At 35.7% G+C, this 13,793-nt stretch overlaps 1 protein-coding gene across 1 annotated transcript in view; it reads right to left on the bottom strand.

Moving 5' to 3' along the window:
- Positions 1-1,432, bottom strand: part of LOC128509797 (vesicle-associated membrane protein 3-like) — a 5,258-nt gene extending 3,826 nt beyond the window's left edge. The window contains exon 1 of the mRNA XM_053481634.1: positions 1,308-1,432. Within this exon, the coding sequence (XP_053337609.1) occupies positions 1,308-1,310 (3 nt within the window). The 5' untranslated portion in view covers positions 1,311-1,432. The remainder of the gene's footprint in view (positions 1-1,307) is intronic.
- Positions 1,433-13,793: the final 12,361 nt, after the last annotated feature.

Here is a 13,793-nt window from a genome sequence, read left to right on the forward strand (position 1 = left end):
AAAGGTGTAATCATGGTAAAGGTAAAGAGCAAAGAGACAACAACAACAACAAGAACAAAAACAACAACAAAATTTCCCTCTATTTAAGACTAAAGTAAGTTCCGAATAGGGGCACACACCCGACAGAGCAGGTGAATGGAGCAGGTTTGCCCTGTAAATCATTTGTGAGTTATTTCCAGAAGAAAAAAGATTGTCTGTTATGCCAACCATATCCTGACAGATGATATCTGAGGGGACGACCATAAACTACAAATACATTTCTGTGCCCAATAAATGAGAAAGTTCAGTAAACACAAGCAAAACACAATTTTGTTTTCCTTTGATTACATTTTTACACATTTTACTAATTTCCCCCCACATGATTTCTTATGATTCATTCTTCAAATAAATAAAACTAACCTTAATGATTTTGTAAAATGATTTTGTAAAAAAAGTGCCAGACCTGACTCGCTGTATTCACACTACAACAGACCTGCAAGAAGTCACTAGACAACCAAATTTTTACAATAAATGTTTGCTCAAAAATTGGTTACAATTTTTAATTATTATTTGTTCATTTCATCCTCTTTTCATTTTAAAATGGATTTATCTTTAAACATTTTAAAAAACATATATTAAAAAATTGGTCAGTCTGAGGGTGGACTGTTCCATAGACAAATAGTTAGGGATCTTAAATTCTGCCTATCTAGTGTCAAATCACATAGCTGAAGAAAAGCAGGGAATGATCTACAGACATGCTGCCAGGAGCAAACATTTTCTTTATACAATTTTTTTTTTTTACTTTTTAGCCATGTAAACATAAACCACACAAAACATGATCTGATCTACATTCAGCTCTTTTCTTGGACACTTGCCATGCTTGGTTTTTTTTTAATTCTTCACCCACAAACCACACCCATATTGGTTTTTTGGTATGAACATGCGACTGCCTTTCATTGTTCCTACTATTACTACTAATATATATATAAGTATTTCTAAGTGTTAAAGTATTAAAGTATAAGTATGTACCTGCTGACATATTATTAGGAACACCCGTGCCCCTGCTTGTCTGCCAGCAACATTCAAGCCACAATGAAACTCAAGAAGATATGGGGTTTTCCCCTTCTGATTCTGATGTTTAATGTGAAGGTTATCCGTTCCTTAGTTATCATTTATACAGAGTCAGATATTAAAGTGTGCATATAAACATGCATACACTCAGATGCTTCAGGAGCATCTCATAGCAGTTCAGTTCAATGTGTACATTCATGAATTAGAGAAAGTGAAACTAAAGCAGTGAAGAAACTAAATAAAACATATAACTTTACCATGCTCGTTGTCTTTCTGTTTTGCTTCTGAGTTCTGTCCCCCTGTGTCCCTTGAAAAGTTCTTTGCTCAGAACACACTCCCAGTCATCTGAGCCTACAGCTTTGTCTGCCGCGTAAAGGAAACTCCTGTGATTCTTACCTGTGTATGTCACAGGTTGTCAGATTGAAGGTAGCAAACCTGATCCAACTCGTCATCTGATTGCCGAAGCCACGTGATGTATTTATAGGCTTGGCTAGCACATCGAGGTAAACTCAAACACTGGTTATGCTTGAGTAGTCCATTAACCTACAGGACGGTTTTTGCCATATTAATCCCTTTTTAATATTTTACCTACTCCAAGGTATCATGTATTTATTGTATTATTATTTTTTTCTATAAATTAATGAAAATGCCTAATAGTTCAAAATACAAGTCTGTAAAATAATAAAACTGTATTTTGCTGGAAAATAAATGCTGTAGATTTTATGTTTTTTTAATTAATTTATTTATTTTATATAATGGAGAACAAACATCAAGTTTTCCAAACCTGTTCGAACACTTTACAACCTGGCTTTTATCTTTAAAGCTGTGTGACAGCGAACCTCGCCGAGCTGAAACAATTTGCAATGGAAATTGCAGGTATATTACAGCTGAGTATCCTGCTGGCTATAACTGCCACTTGTACCTCCAGCTGTAAAGTCACAGCCCAGATTTACTCTTTATTTGTGTTTCACTTTTATTTAATATTAACTTTTAATATTAAATGAATTTTTGGTATTAAATTAACTTTTATTTATTTATTTTATCAGTTATCCGTGAACTGTTTTGACATGCACAGTGTGGATTTCTGCAACATTGTGAGTCGACTCCTGCAGCATCCGTCCTGCATGGTCCAACCAAAGCAGAAACCATATCGGATTATCTTGTTTGGTGTTTCGTCCAAACAAACTGGAATTATAAAGCCCAACAATGTTTGAGTGACCATGGTGTGTTCGGAGTCCCTTCTTAACACAGTGGGTGTTGAGCTCTCGCAGCCATGACAGTGACTGGTGCAGGACACAATGATGTCACTAGCCTTTAGATTTCACCAGGAGGAGCTTCTGTCTGTTCTGTCCAGACCTTCACAGAGCTGCTTCATGGTTGCTGTACCCTGGTGTTGATCTGCCAGCCCAGTGGCCTATTAACTCGCTAAACCTTAGACATGTTTTCTACCAGAAGTGGGAAGTTGGGAGTGGGAGTTTCACCTACACAAAAAGGATAGGAATCATTTCTGGCTCCTTTTATATTCTAGTTTGATTTTCATCATATGCCATCAGCTCATCCAATCATTTTTAAACGTCCCATTGCAGCTGCACCATCTGCCTCATTAAGATCAGCAGCACCTCAAAGCCTCAAAGTGAGAAGTATGGAGATCTCATAGCTCACTGCGATCACTTTCTCTACGTGTTACGACATAGATGATGCATTTCTTGTTAGACGGCATATCTGGAAATCATCGAACTACAACCGTATCTGCCTCTGAATGCGGGTTGGCATGTGATGGACCGGCGGGGTGTGGTTCTTTTAAGCAGCTCTCATTAAATTTTACAGTGCACTGCCTCAACATTAAAAAGGTTAGGTAACAAGTTGCACAGCTTTTATAAGTTTACGCAACTTTTAGAGAAATTTGCTGGTCAAACTATATATTTCACATTGCTGTTCAGTTGACACAATGCGTTCCCACTTTAAAATCTTAAGTTGACTCAAAGGTAATTTAAATATTTAAGTCAGTTCAAGACGTATTGGTTGTAGGCTGACTCAAAAAGGTATGTTGTCTCCCATTTAAGCCCACTGATATAGTTGGTGATTTTTTTTTTATATAAAAACAAGTTGGTCTAACAATACCCTAACAATTAAAACACACAAACATTACCTAAACCTTTGTTCTTCCAAAACTAATTAAAGTTTAAACAGTGATCTGGATAAATTAACTGGATAACAACAGATGCTTACCAGTATCTTTCTGATTCTTTTATATCACAACATCATAACCGTTTTTTTTAAGACTAGCAAAGATGAACAGTTTTTTTTCCCTAATGTGTCAGACAAATTGCATGTAGTATGTAAATGAATGTGTGAATGTTGCCCGGAGGTCCGGCCACGATCATATAATAGGAATAAATACTATGGTAATCACTATTGTCCTTCCTGGTCACTAGTTTGACTAGATGGATGGATGGAGGACTAAACTAATTCCTGTGGTAGGTCTACAGAGGTCAGGGGCCAGCCTTTGTAAGTCAACTGTTTTCTTTTATTAATAATTATGCATACCTCCTTACAGAGCAATATGATTGGGATTATACAATGTTTTCTTTTTATTTAATTTTGTCCTAGTTTGGTCATTTCCATGGCTGTGGAATCCATACTGGTACAATCCAACCAATAAGATGAACATGGGAAATACTGGGCTCAACAGAATGTCTCTGTGCTCCTGGAGAAGTACTGGAACTTGTGGATGATGATGAAGAAGCCTGAAAGTTCTTAGGCTGAGCTCCCCATTCCTCAATTTTATTAACCATAAACATTCAGCCAATCCAGGACATAAATAGCAGACACTTCATTCTTACTTCATCGTGTACTACAGTTAGAGGTGGGTAGTAACGAGTTACATTTACTCCGTTACATTTACTTGAGGAATTTTTGGGAAAAATGTACTTCTATGAGTAGTTTTACTGCAGCATACTTTTTACTTTTACTTGAGTAGATTTGTGAAGAAGAAACGCTACTCTAACTCTGCTACATTTGGCTACACTCGACTCTAAAAGTTTATTCTACACATTAGATATTCTTTATTTTTGCCAGAGAAATTCAGCTGGTGGATCTACCACATGACTGTTTCACCAATCAGATGTAGCAAAAATAATCACATGACTCCATTTGACCAATCAGCTAGAATAACAATAACCAATTTAGTCACATGACCACACAGAAACGCTGCATAGTGAGAAAAAAAAATCTTCAGCCGTCGTATACAATAGTGATGGGAAGTTTGGATCATTTTAGTGACTCGGTTCTTTGAATTTTGTTCATCAAAATGAACAAATCTTCTTTAAAGATCTTCTTCAAATCTTCTTCAAATTCTTCTTGTTAAAAAAAAAAACAAATAGTATTGATACAAATGGTATGAACAACTCATCACTAGTAGACAGCAAAGGAAACACGTCGCGGTTAGTTTAGCTGTTTTATTTAATTTTGCAATGTTATCATATTTATTTAGCTAGAGGTTAAAAAATATAAGTTTCTTACATTTGTTCAGCTGGAAACGGTTTATGGTAAAGTGAGACCTCTTGTACATGTGCTAATGTTATTTTCTATCTGCTAAGCCATTTGAAAGGGCAACTGAACATAGTGTATATCTGTATAGTTTACACTGTGCAAACATACATATGTCACAGTTTTTTTTTACAATCGCTATGACAGTTTTTTCAAAACATTTAACAAGTTTCCTTAACTTTTAACGCACCATCACACACAAAACACACAATTGGCAAAACAGTTAATTTTATGCTCAAAATCACACATTGTAAACTAAACCCCAAAACTAATTTTCAAAATGCATTAATAAACTACTACAGTACACTATGTTTAGCAAAACACTGCAAACATGTTTTAAAATCAAATAATTATTCAAAACAGTAACACATGTTCTCTTCCAAGAGGAAAATTTAGTCAATCATAACACATTGACAAAAAACACTATCATCAGCTGAAATTACAGAAACTGTCCTTATTTTTGATGCCTTTTTACATTTTTGTTTTGTTGGGTTTAGTAAATGCATGCATTTTGTTTCTTTTGCTGCAGAAATTCAATACAAAAAAGCGAATGACTATCTCAGAGTAGCTTTATAAAATGTACTTTGCAAAAGGACATTACTGCAAGATATACAAACAGAAAAAGCACCGGAATAATAATAATAATAATAATAATAATAATAAAAAAGTAATCTTTTATTCTTTAATCTTTAATTCTTGTTATCTTTTATTATTATTTAAGTCTTCTGCATTTGGCCACATGTTCTCATCCACATCACACCTGATATCTTTTCTGGCAAGGCATCGTGAGAGGAATCTTTAGGCATGCCTTATCCACCCCTGGTAGTGTTCAGCTGTGATGTCTTGGCATGCAGCATCCATTGCATCCAGGAGGGACATTTGGTCATGTGGACGATGGTCAAAAACCTTCCATCTCCATGACTCACAGTGTATGTAAATGCTGTGCTGTACTGTACTCCAGGTTTATAGAGTAGTTTACTGCAAAACACACTGTGTATAGTACAGTAATGACTGCATTGCATAACATCTTTGATGCACTCACTGTTCCTTTCAAAAGAAATTTTGTATAGTTGTTTCATTCGGACTCTGTGTTTAGCTAGAGTCCGAGAAATGGACGTTATGCTGATTGCTGCAACGTTCTCAAAGACAAGGTTGTCCTCTACAACTCTGGAGTAAATGTCCTTCAGTTTTATTTCATTGTCAGCAATCACCATGTTGACAATAGCAAATTCCTGTTCTTCATTCAAGAGCTTTCCTCTGCCCCCTGAGAGAGGTAGACGTTGAATCCTTAGAGGGACAAAATACAGTTACATATTAGAGACCGGAGGCATACAGTCACTCTAATACAGTAAATGGTAAAATAATTTACACTTTGCTGTAGGAGAAGCAATATCCTACCTGTTGGTTTCTCTGAAAATATGGACAATGGATGCCACTGTGTCCCGGCTGAGACTTGGCTGTACTCGTTCACCAGCCTCTCTTTATGATAGTCCTTGGTTTATGACATGGTCAATGATAGTAGCTCTTATTTGATCAGTTACCCTAGCTCTGGTCCTTCTTTAAGCGCCACCACGCATTCTAACTCCTCTCCCTCTACCTCGCCCCACTCCTCACAATTGTCCTGGTACTCGTCTTCCTCTCCCTTGTGCAGGCATTTCTTTCTTTCTTTCTTTCTTTCTTTTTTTCTTTCTTTCTTTCTGTTGCTCTCTATTGTTCCTTTTCCACACAAGCTTAGCCCAAAGAGTCCTTTTTTAGAACATATGATCATGTGATTAGAAAAACCTCAACACCTGAGTGTGGTTCCTACTGTAGATGGGAATCAGCTGTGATTTATATATTTACATAACTGCAATAAGCTGTTTCTCGTTGGCAATGGAATAAAATACAGGGAATACATTTGTGTTTCAATTCACAATATGAACAGCTTCACTTTGACTTTAGCCTATATAAGTTATGTTTAGAACATAATGTTCTCTGTTCTGACATACAGTGTGAAAGCATTTGTAAATTTGACTGTAAAATTACATTGTTTTGGTCTTGGTTGAGCTTGTGTGTGAAAGAAGTTCAGGCATTTTAAATTGGTGTTAACTGCATTTTGTATCAAAGCAACAAGAAATGTGTTAATTGTATAGCCTCCAAATGTTGAGCTAACCGTGTTAAGAGTTTAGGAAACTTGTTAAATGTTTTGAAAAAACTGTCATAGCGATTGTAAAAAAAACTGTACCTACAGTAAGTATTTGTTTCATGTTGCGAAAAAGGTGAAATTAGGAAATTTGTGTTTCATTTGTTCATTAATTTACTATTTTTGTAAAGATATTTATTTTATTTATTTATTCATTTGATTTTATTTATTTCATTTTTTTATAATTTGGAAATTGTATTAAATTTGTACATTATTTTATCATTTAGATTGGCTGCTTACATAATAATAAAAAACAACATCAACGGACATTACGATGAAACGGTTACTCAGTACTTCACCAAAATACTTTATTACTCTTACATAAGTTATATTTTGGATAATTACTTGCATACATGAACATTTAAGCTTTACAAATTATTTAATAATAATAATAACAATAATAATAATAATAATAATAATAATAATAACAATAACAATAACAATAATAGCTGAAGCAGTGGAAAGGATTTAACACCATCAATCAATGTGCTTTTGCAAACATGTGAACACACATTTTAACAAGAAACAAAAAAAGCCCACTTCCAAGCCATTAAGTTCATCTCTCCTTCTTCTTCTTCTTCTTCTTCTTTTTCTCTTGCTTTGGAGCTTGGAGCCATGGTTCTCTTTGCCTCACCTGTTAAACATGATGACAAGGCTGAGGATGATAATGGACAGAGCAGTGATGACCACAGCAACAAGCACGATCACCTTCCAATTCTTATACGGCACTGTATCTTTATTGTGTTTTTTCTCCCTGCATTCATCTTCCTTTTTCTTTCTTAATTTTTTAGTTGTCTTTTGAAACTGCTTGGCCTATGAAAACATGAACAGAATACTTTGACTCAACACACAAATCCTAAACACAGCAAATCATACCTTTTTATACAGCTAACAGCGTTCAGAATGGTTATAGTTACCTTTGCAAGAAGCATTTCACATCTTTCGTTCAGTTCGTCTAGATTGTCACTACGCTCTTGGATTTTATTCATGTTCTCTTCCACAATGACCCGGACTTCCTCTACACCCTCCTGAAGATGCTGCAACTGGTTTTGTGACATCTCCTGAACACAGCCACAACACACACACACACACACACACACACACACACACATTATGTGTGTTATTATTATAACTTCCACATTATGGAAGTTGGAATGAAATGTGAATGTGTATGAATCAAAATAATAATATTGTCTTGATGAACAAGCCGAGGGCGACGGCAACAGTGGCAAAGGAAAACTCCCTGAGATGGCAGTAGGAAGAAACCTTGGAATGAACCAGACTCAACATCATCATTTGGGGGCCTTTAACAACAATAACAAAAGTAACTATATTCCATCATATGCAAAATGTCTAAGAAAAATACAGTATGTCAAAAAGAGTTACTCTCTATTCTCAGAAAGACACCAGCTCCCATCATGCTTGGTGTATTTATGTATAGTCTGTGTATCAACTGCTTAAAGTCTGGACGAGAAGCCAATGTAGCAACAGAAAAACTTCTGGTGAGGGTTGTCTTGTCGACCTCAACAGTCCTACTCCAAGTGGTGGTAAACATGGCGACCTGCACAGCCCTGATCCTAGCTGAGGTCAACATGTCCAAAGTCCCAGTTCCACCAGGGTCTGGTGTTTAATTCAGCTATACAGTATGTCAGTTTTTATAACAATGTACAGTGAAACCTCAGATTGCGAGTAATGCGGTTTGCGAGTGTTCCGCAAGACAAGCAAAAATTTTTTTTTTACTTTGACTTAGGAGTGCCGAGTACCATGAATCACTCATGCGCTTCTTGTTTTGACGCCAAGCGTCACGTGATCACAACTGAGCCAGCGGTTTTTCTCTCTCTTACGTTGTGGAATTGTGGGTAATTGTCTCCTCTGCTAGGTCTTAGTGCGCGTCTCTCACTGGTATAATCAACTTTCGTGCACGCGTGTACAGTTTACTACAACACTGTGACCACGTGTGTGTGTGTGTGCGTGTGCGTAAAACATTTTATTTTCTGTTTGTTTGTGTGTGTGAAAGTCGTCGTTACATGCGCACGTATACTAATGTATACTATTAATTATAACACACGTGTATGCAAGCGTGTAAAGCAAAAGCAAGTTTCATTAGAGAGGTTAAACATCCATTTTTTCTCTCTCTCTGTCAGCCTGAATTGACTTCATTGGTGTGTGTGTGCACATTATTAGTTAGCATGTCTCTTCCCTCCTCCTCTCGCTCACACACACACACACACACAAGCACGCACGAACGCGCACACACACACACACACACACACACACACGCACACACACACACACACACACACACACACACACACAAACACTCTAACAGACACATTGCTCTTTCGTGATTCTTTGAAGTGCAGGTTAATTTGTTTTATTTTTACTTCATATTTTGTATTAATAATTTTCAAGGAATTATGCTCGTAATCCAAGGTTCCACTGTATTGTACTGAATTTTAAATATCTATAAATATAAACAAGCTTGATCATTGCTACAACATTAGCTATTTCACATTACATTTTTATGCTTTTTTTCCCCAAAAAAAAAAAAAAAAAAATCATTTTTTTTGATGAATGTTTAACATTTTATTCATTTCCTTCCATAGCATTTTTCTTTTTATGCCTTTTTTTTTAAACAATAAAGTGCAGATGTTCACTCCAGTGGTATATGTTTCCTGAAGGAGAAGTAGAACCAGAGGTCATGGCACACAAGACACATGCCATGTAAATTAATTTCAGTATTTATCCACTTTTTTCCCCAAAGTAGCTCAGACACCATCCTCGGTCCCAATCCAGTAGGGGGCTCATAAGGGTTGACAAAATAATATATTATTTATTAGATACTGCTGATGAATGCTGGTTGGAAAGGCCTAATGGCCCCAATAGCCTCTAGAATCGCCTCTGAAGCTTTAAGACAGAACATGTTTACTTCTGAGGTTATAGCACATCAGGACTGGATGATAAAAAGAGAGAGAGAGAGAGAGAGAGAGAGTAAAGAGCACCTCCTTCAGGCAGAAAATACCCTTATTTAATATCCATTAATTTATCATTAAGTCATAAAAAAGTGTTAATATTCCCAGGATTAAGAAGTGGCTAAGAAGTAGAGCTTAATCCTATATTAAACTAAATCAAATTAAATAAAACTTGATACTAGAAAATATATTTTCTTACTTTATGAACGTTTACACACACAGTTGAAACAGAGAGTTGCAATGAAATGTGCTATGTGGAACAACTTGCCTTTCAAGTCTGTAGTAATGATTAATACTGACGAGGACACTTTTGGTTTACATTTAGTCCCTCATTTTATAATATCATAGCCTGATATAATATCTGAAGTAGCTTTGATATGGATTTGCAAAAGTATATGATATAAATGCGAGCGTTTCTGAAAGTTGCAAACCTCAATTTGTTATATTTATTCGCATTACTTGTAACAGTGCTAGGCAAATCAGGTGGTTCGCCGCAGCAACAATCGCAATTCAGGGATTTTTATAGGAAATGGTACTGTTTTACTTTCTTTTTCTTTTAAACGTGATTCACATTTATAGTATGTCCCTCCTTTTCTCCACATGCTTCATTCTGCATGGTTCATTTTTCATTTGATTTAAATTTCACATTCACATTAATGATGTTTTAATAGTTTTTTTAATTCACTTTATACATATAGATTTCTCATAATTCATTCTCATTTATTTATTTCTCCCCCACATGATTTCTCATATTATACATTTTTCACAGTATTTAAAGTGTTTTTTAATATAATTTTTTATATGATTTTTCATATATTTTTTATTTGATTCATGATTCGAACATTCATACATAATTAATTTTATATATTTTCCATGATTCTTTTTGCAAGATCAAATTCAAATTCAAATTCAAATTAGTTCAAATCAGATTAATTCTTAATTTGATTACATTTTTTACATAAATAACATTTTCTTTGTGATAGTTTACATTGGTCATTGTTTTCTATAAGTTCTTTAATGGGCCACCTTTACTTTGACTTTTTCTACATGAGATTTCTCACGATACATTTTTCATTTTATTATATTTTCTCACCTGATTTCTTATGGTGCATTTTTCATATAAATGAAAATCACTTTGTGTTTTTTTTTTTTTTACATTAGTTAAATCGCTTAAAATTTTTTAAATCTGCTTTCTGTTAGCTGATGTTTAAAAATTGTCCAAAAGATTTTAAATAAGCTCAAGAATAGAATTAAATGGTTTTAATCAACTTGGTCATGATGGATGTGCTTCCAGGAGAAAAACCCTTTACGAAATTTCTTCTACTTTTTACCTCAAACAAAGCATGATAAACATTCAGCTCCTTTTTGGGATACTTGCCAAGCCTGTATTTTTTTTAATACATCCACAAACCACAGTCTTTTGTTTTTGATGTGAACATATACCTCTCACAAACTCAATTAAAGTGTTTGGTTTTATCGTTTAAATATACCCTTGCTGGTAAATACCCCTGTACCTGTCTGTCACTAACATCCAAGTGTTTCTAATAAAGTGGCTGATGGGTGTCATTATTTTATAGCATGGAGTTACCACAAGTTATTCATTCCTTAACTGTAAATTTGTCATTCAGAGTCACATATTAACATTTGCATATAAACATTTATACACTCGAAGGTTTCAGGAGCATCTCATAGCATTTCAATTTACTGTGTAGATTTACGAAGTAGAAAAAGTGAAACTAAAGCAGTAAAAAAAGTGAATAGAAGATTACTTTACCATGCTCATCCTTGTTTGTCTCTGTGTTTGTTTTCTTGTTGGGACAGGTTCGTCTTCTGAAAGTAGATCTCTTATCTCGGAACACACCCCCAGTGATTTGAGCACAGAATGCCCTACGCCTACCAATTTAACAACAAGCCTGTAAAAAAAAAATTTCTACAAAGTAAATACTGTAAATTTCCACCAATATTTACATAATGGAGGCCACCCTGACCCAACAGGAAGTACAACATACACTGAAAACAGTTTTCCAAGCTGCGGGAATAACCTACAAACAGTTTTTTTTTATTATTACTGTGACCCTGAAAGGAAAGTTTGCAATTTGCAATGCAAAGTGCAGGTATATTGATGCACAGCTGAGTAGCCTAGTGGCCATATCTGGTACTTCTCCACCTCCAGCGGTGCCAGTGAGCCAAGAGTAAGGTCATAGCCCAGATTCATTTTTTATTGATGATTTACCAGAAATCCTGCTTATGGTGTGGCAATGTCTGGGACGTCTCTCCGCTCTCTACCACCCCCGGCTGCTGTCTCTAATGTCTCGGCCGTCCTTATGCTGTCTAATTCTTTTGAATAGACAGAAAGAAGTGTCATCTTCTTTAACCCAGTCAGTCCCAAACTGCCCGGAAATTACAATGCCAATAAGAGAACCGGTTGAGTCTAAACAAAACATCTAATCAAAATTGCTTTTCTGCACTCACTTTCCACCCTTGAGTAATCATCTGCATCCGTCCTAGATACAATCATTCATTAGTAAACAGTTTGGACATGCACCATGGGGATTTTCGAAACACAGTGCGTTGACTCCTGCAGCTTCAGGCCTGCTTGGGCTAACCAAAGCAGATACTATATCAGATTGCCAACTGCAGGGTGTTCTCTTTAAACAATGTGGGAATTTAAAGGCAGTGATGTAGACCTTTAAATTTCTAAGTGAACCTGTTGTCTAGAAGAGCTTTGGAGTCTCTTCTTAACCTCGAGGATGTGGAGATCTCACATATTTTTAGGGGCCACAGCAGTCACTGGTGCAGGACATATTGGTAGCACTTTTTTTTTCTCTGTTTTGTCCAAACCTTCACGCAGCTGCTGAATGGTTTCTGGAGCCAGGCATTTATCTGCCAGCCCAGTGGGCTATTCTCTCCAGTGGATCTGGGACCTAATACCCTGTTCCTATACATAGAAAGGATATTAAGTCATTTCTGGCTCCTTTTTGAACACACTGCATTATATATTCTGGCTTGATTTTCATCATATCCCATGACATTATCATTATCATTTTAATGGTCGAGACCTTATTGCAGTTGGAGTGACTGCACCATCTGCCTAGCCAAGATCAGCATCACCTCAAAGTCTTTTCAATTCTTGAATAACTTTTCGAATTGCATTGAACAACTTCTGAATACACTTTGGGCGTTTCTTCAGTGACCTCGTTTCACACATGGAGTCTATTACCTCTGCTTGTGATGTGTTCTGTCAGGTATAAAAACCTGCAAAACATCTGGAGCTGTCCTTAAATGATTCAAACATTTAGTAGTGCAGAATTTTCTCCTTTCTGACCCATTTAAAGCATTTTTTAATCTCATTAAATTATGCACAAACTAAATATTTAGAAAAATTTACTTTTAGTGTAAAATTCTTCAAAGGCCCATTTAAAGCATTTTTTAAATCTCATTAAATTATGCACAAACTAAATATTTAGAAAAATTTACTTTTAGTGTAAAATTCTTCAAAGGCCCGGCTAATTTTGTCTAATTTACAAAATATTTTATTTTTTTCTTGCTAGTTGCTTCATTATAATTTTGCTAGTCCTCTGTGCCATCTTTTGACACTGCTGAGCACTAAACTAAATCCCATGGCTGGTCTACAGGAGTCAGTGCTAAGCTTGTTTGTAGATCAACTTATTTTTCTCCATTAATATTTTCACAAGACTCTATATTTCATACTTTTTTTACAGAGCAATGGCATTGGGATTGTACAATGGTTTCTTTTTATTTAATTATGTCCCAATCTGTTCATTTCTATGGCTGTGGCACTGCTGGAATTTTATCCATCCATAAATCCATCCATCTAGGAACCTCTGTAGTCCGTCTAGGGAGTATGTAGGCCAATGGTGACCATTGTATTGTTTGTATGACTGTGGTAGGACCATCACTGATGGAATTTATACTGGTAAAATTCCAACAATGGGATGAACACAATGAGTATCCGACTTAGCATAGACTTACAGAATTTATCAGCATTCCTGAAGACGTGCTGGAACTTGTCTATGATG

The sequence above is a fragment of the Clarias gariepinus genome, chromosome 21 (assembly GCF_024256425.1).
Source record: "Clarias gariepinus isolate MV-2021 ecotype Netherlands chromosome 21, CGAR_prim_01v2, whole genome shotgun sequence".
Classification (NCBI taxonomy): Eukaryota; Metazoa; Chordata; class Actinopteri; order Siluriformes; family Clariidae; genus Clarias; species Clarias gariepinus.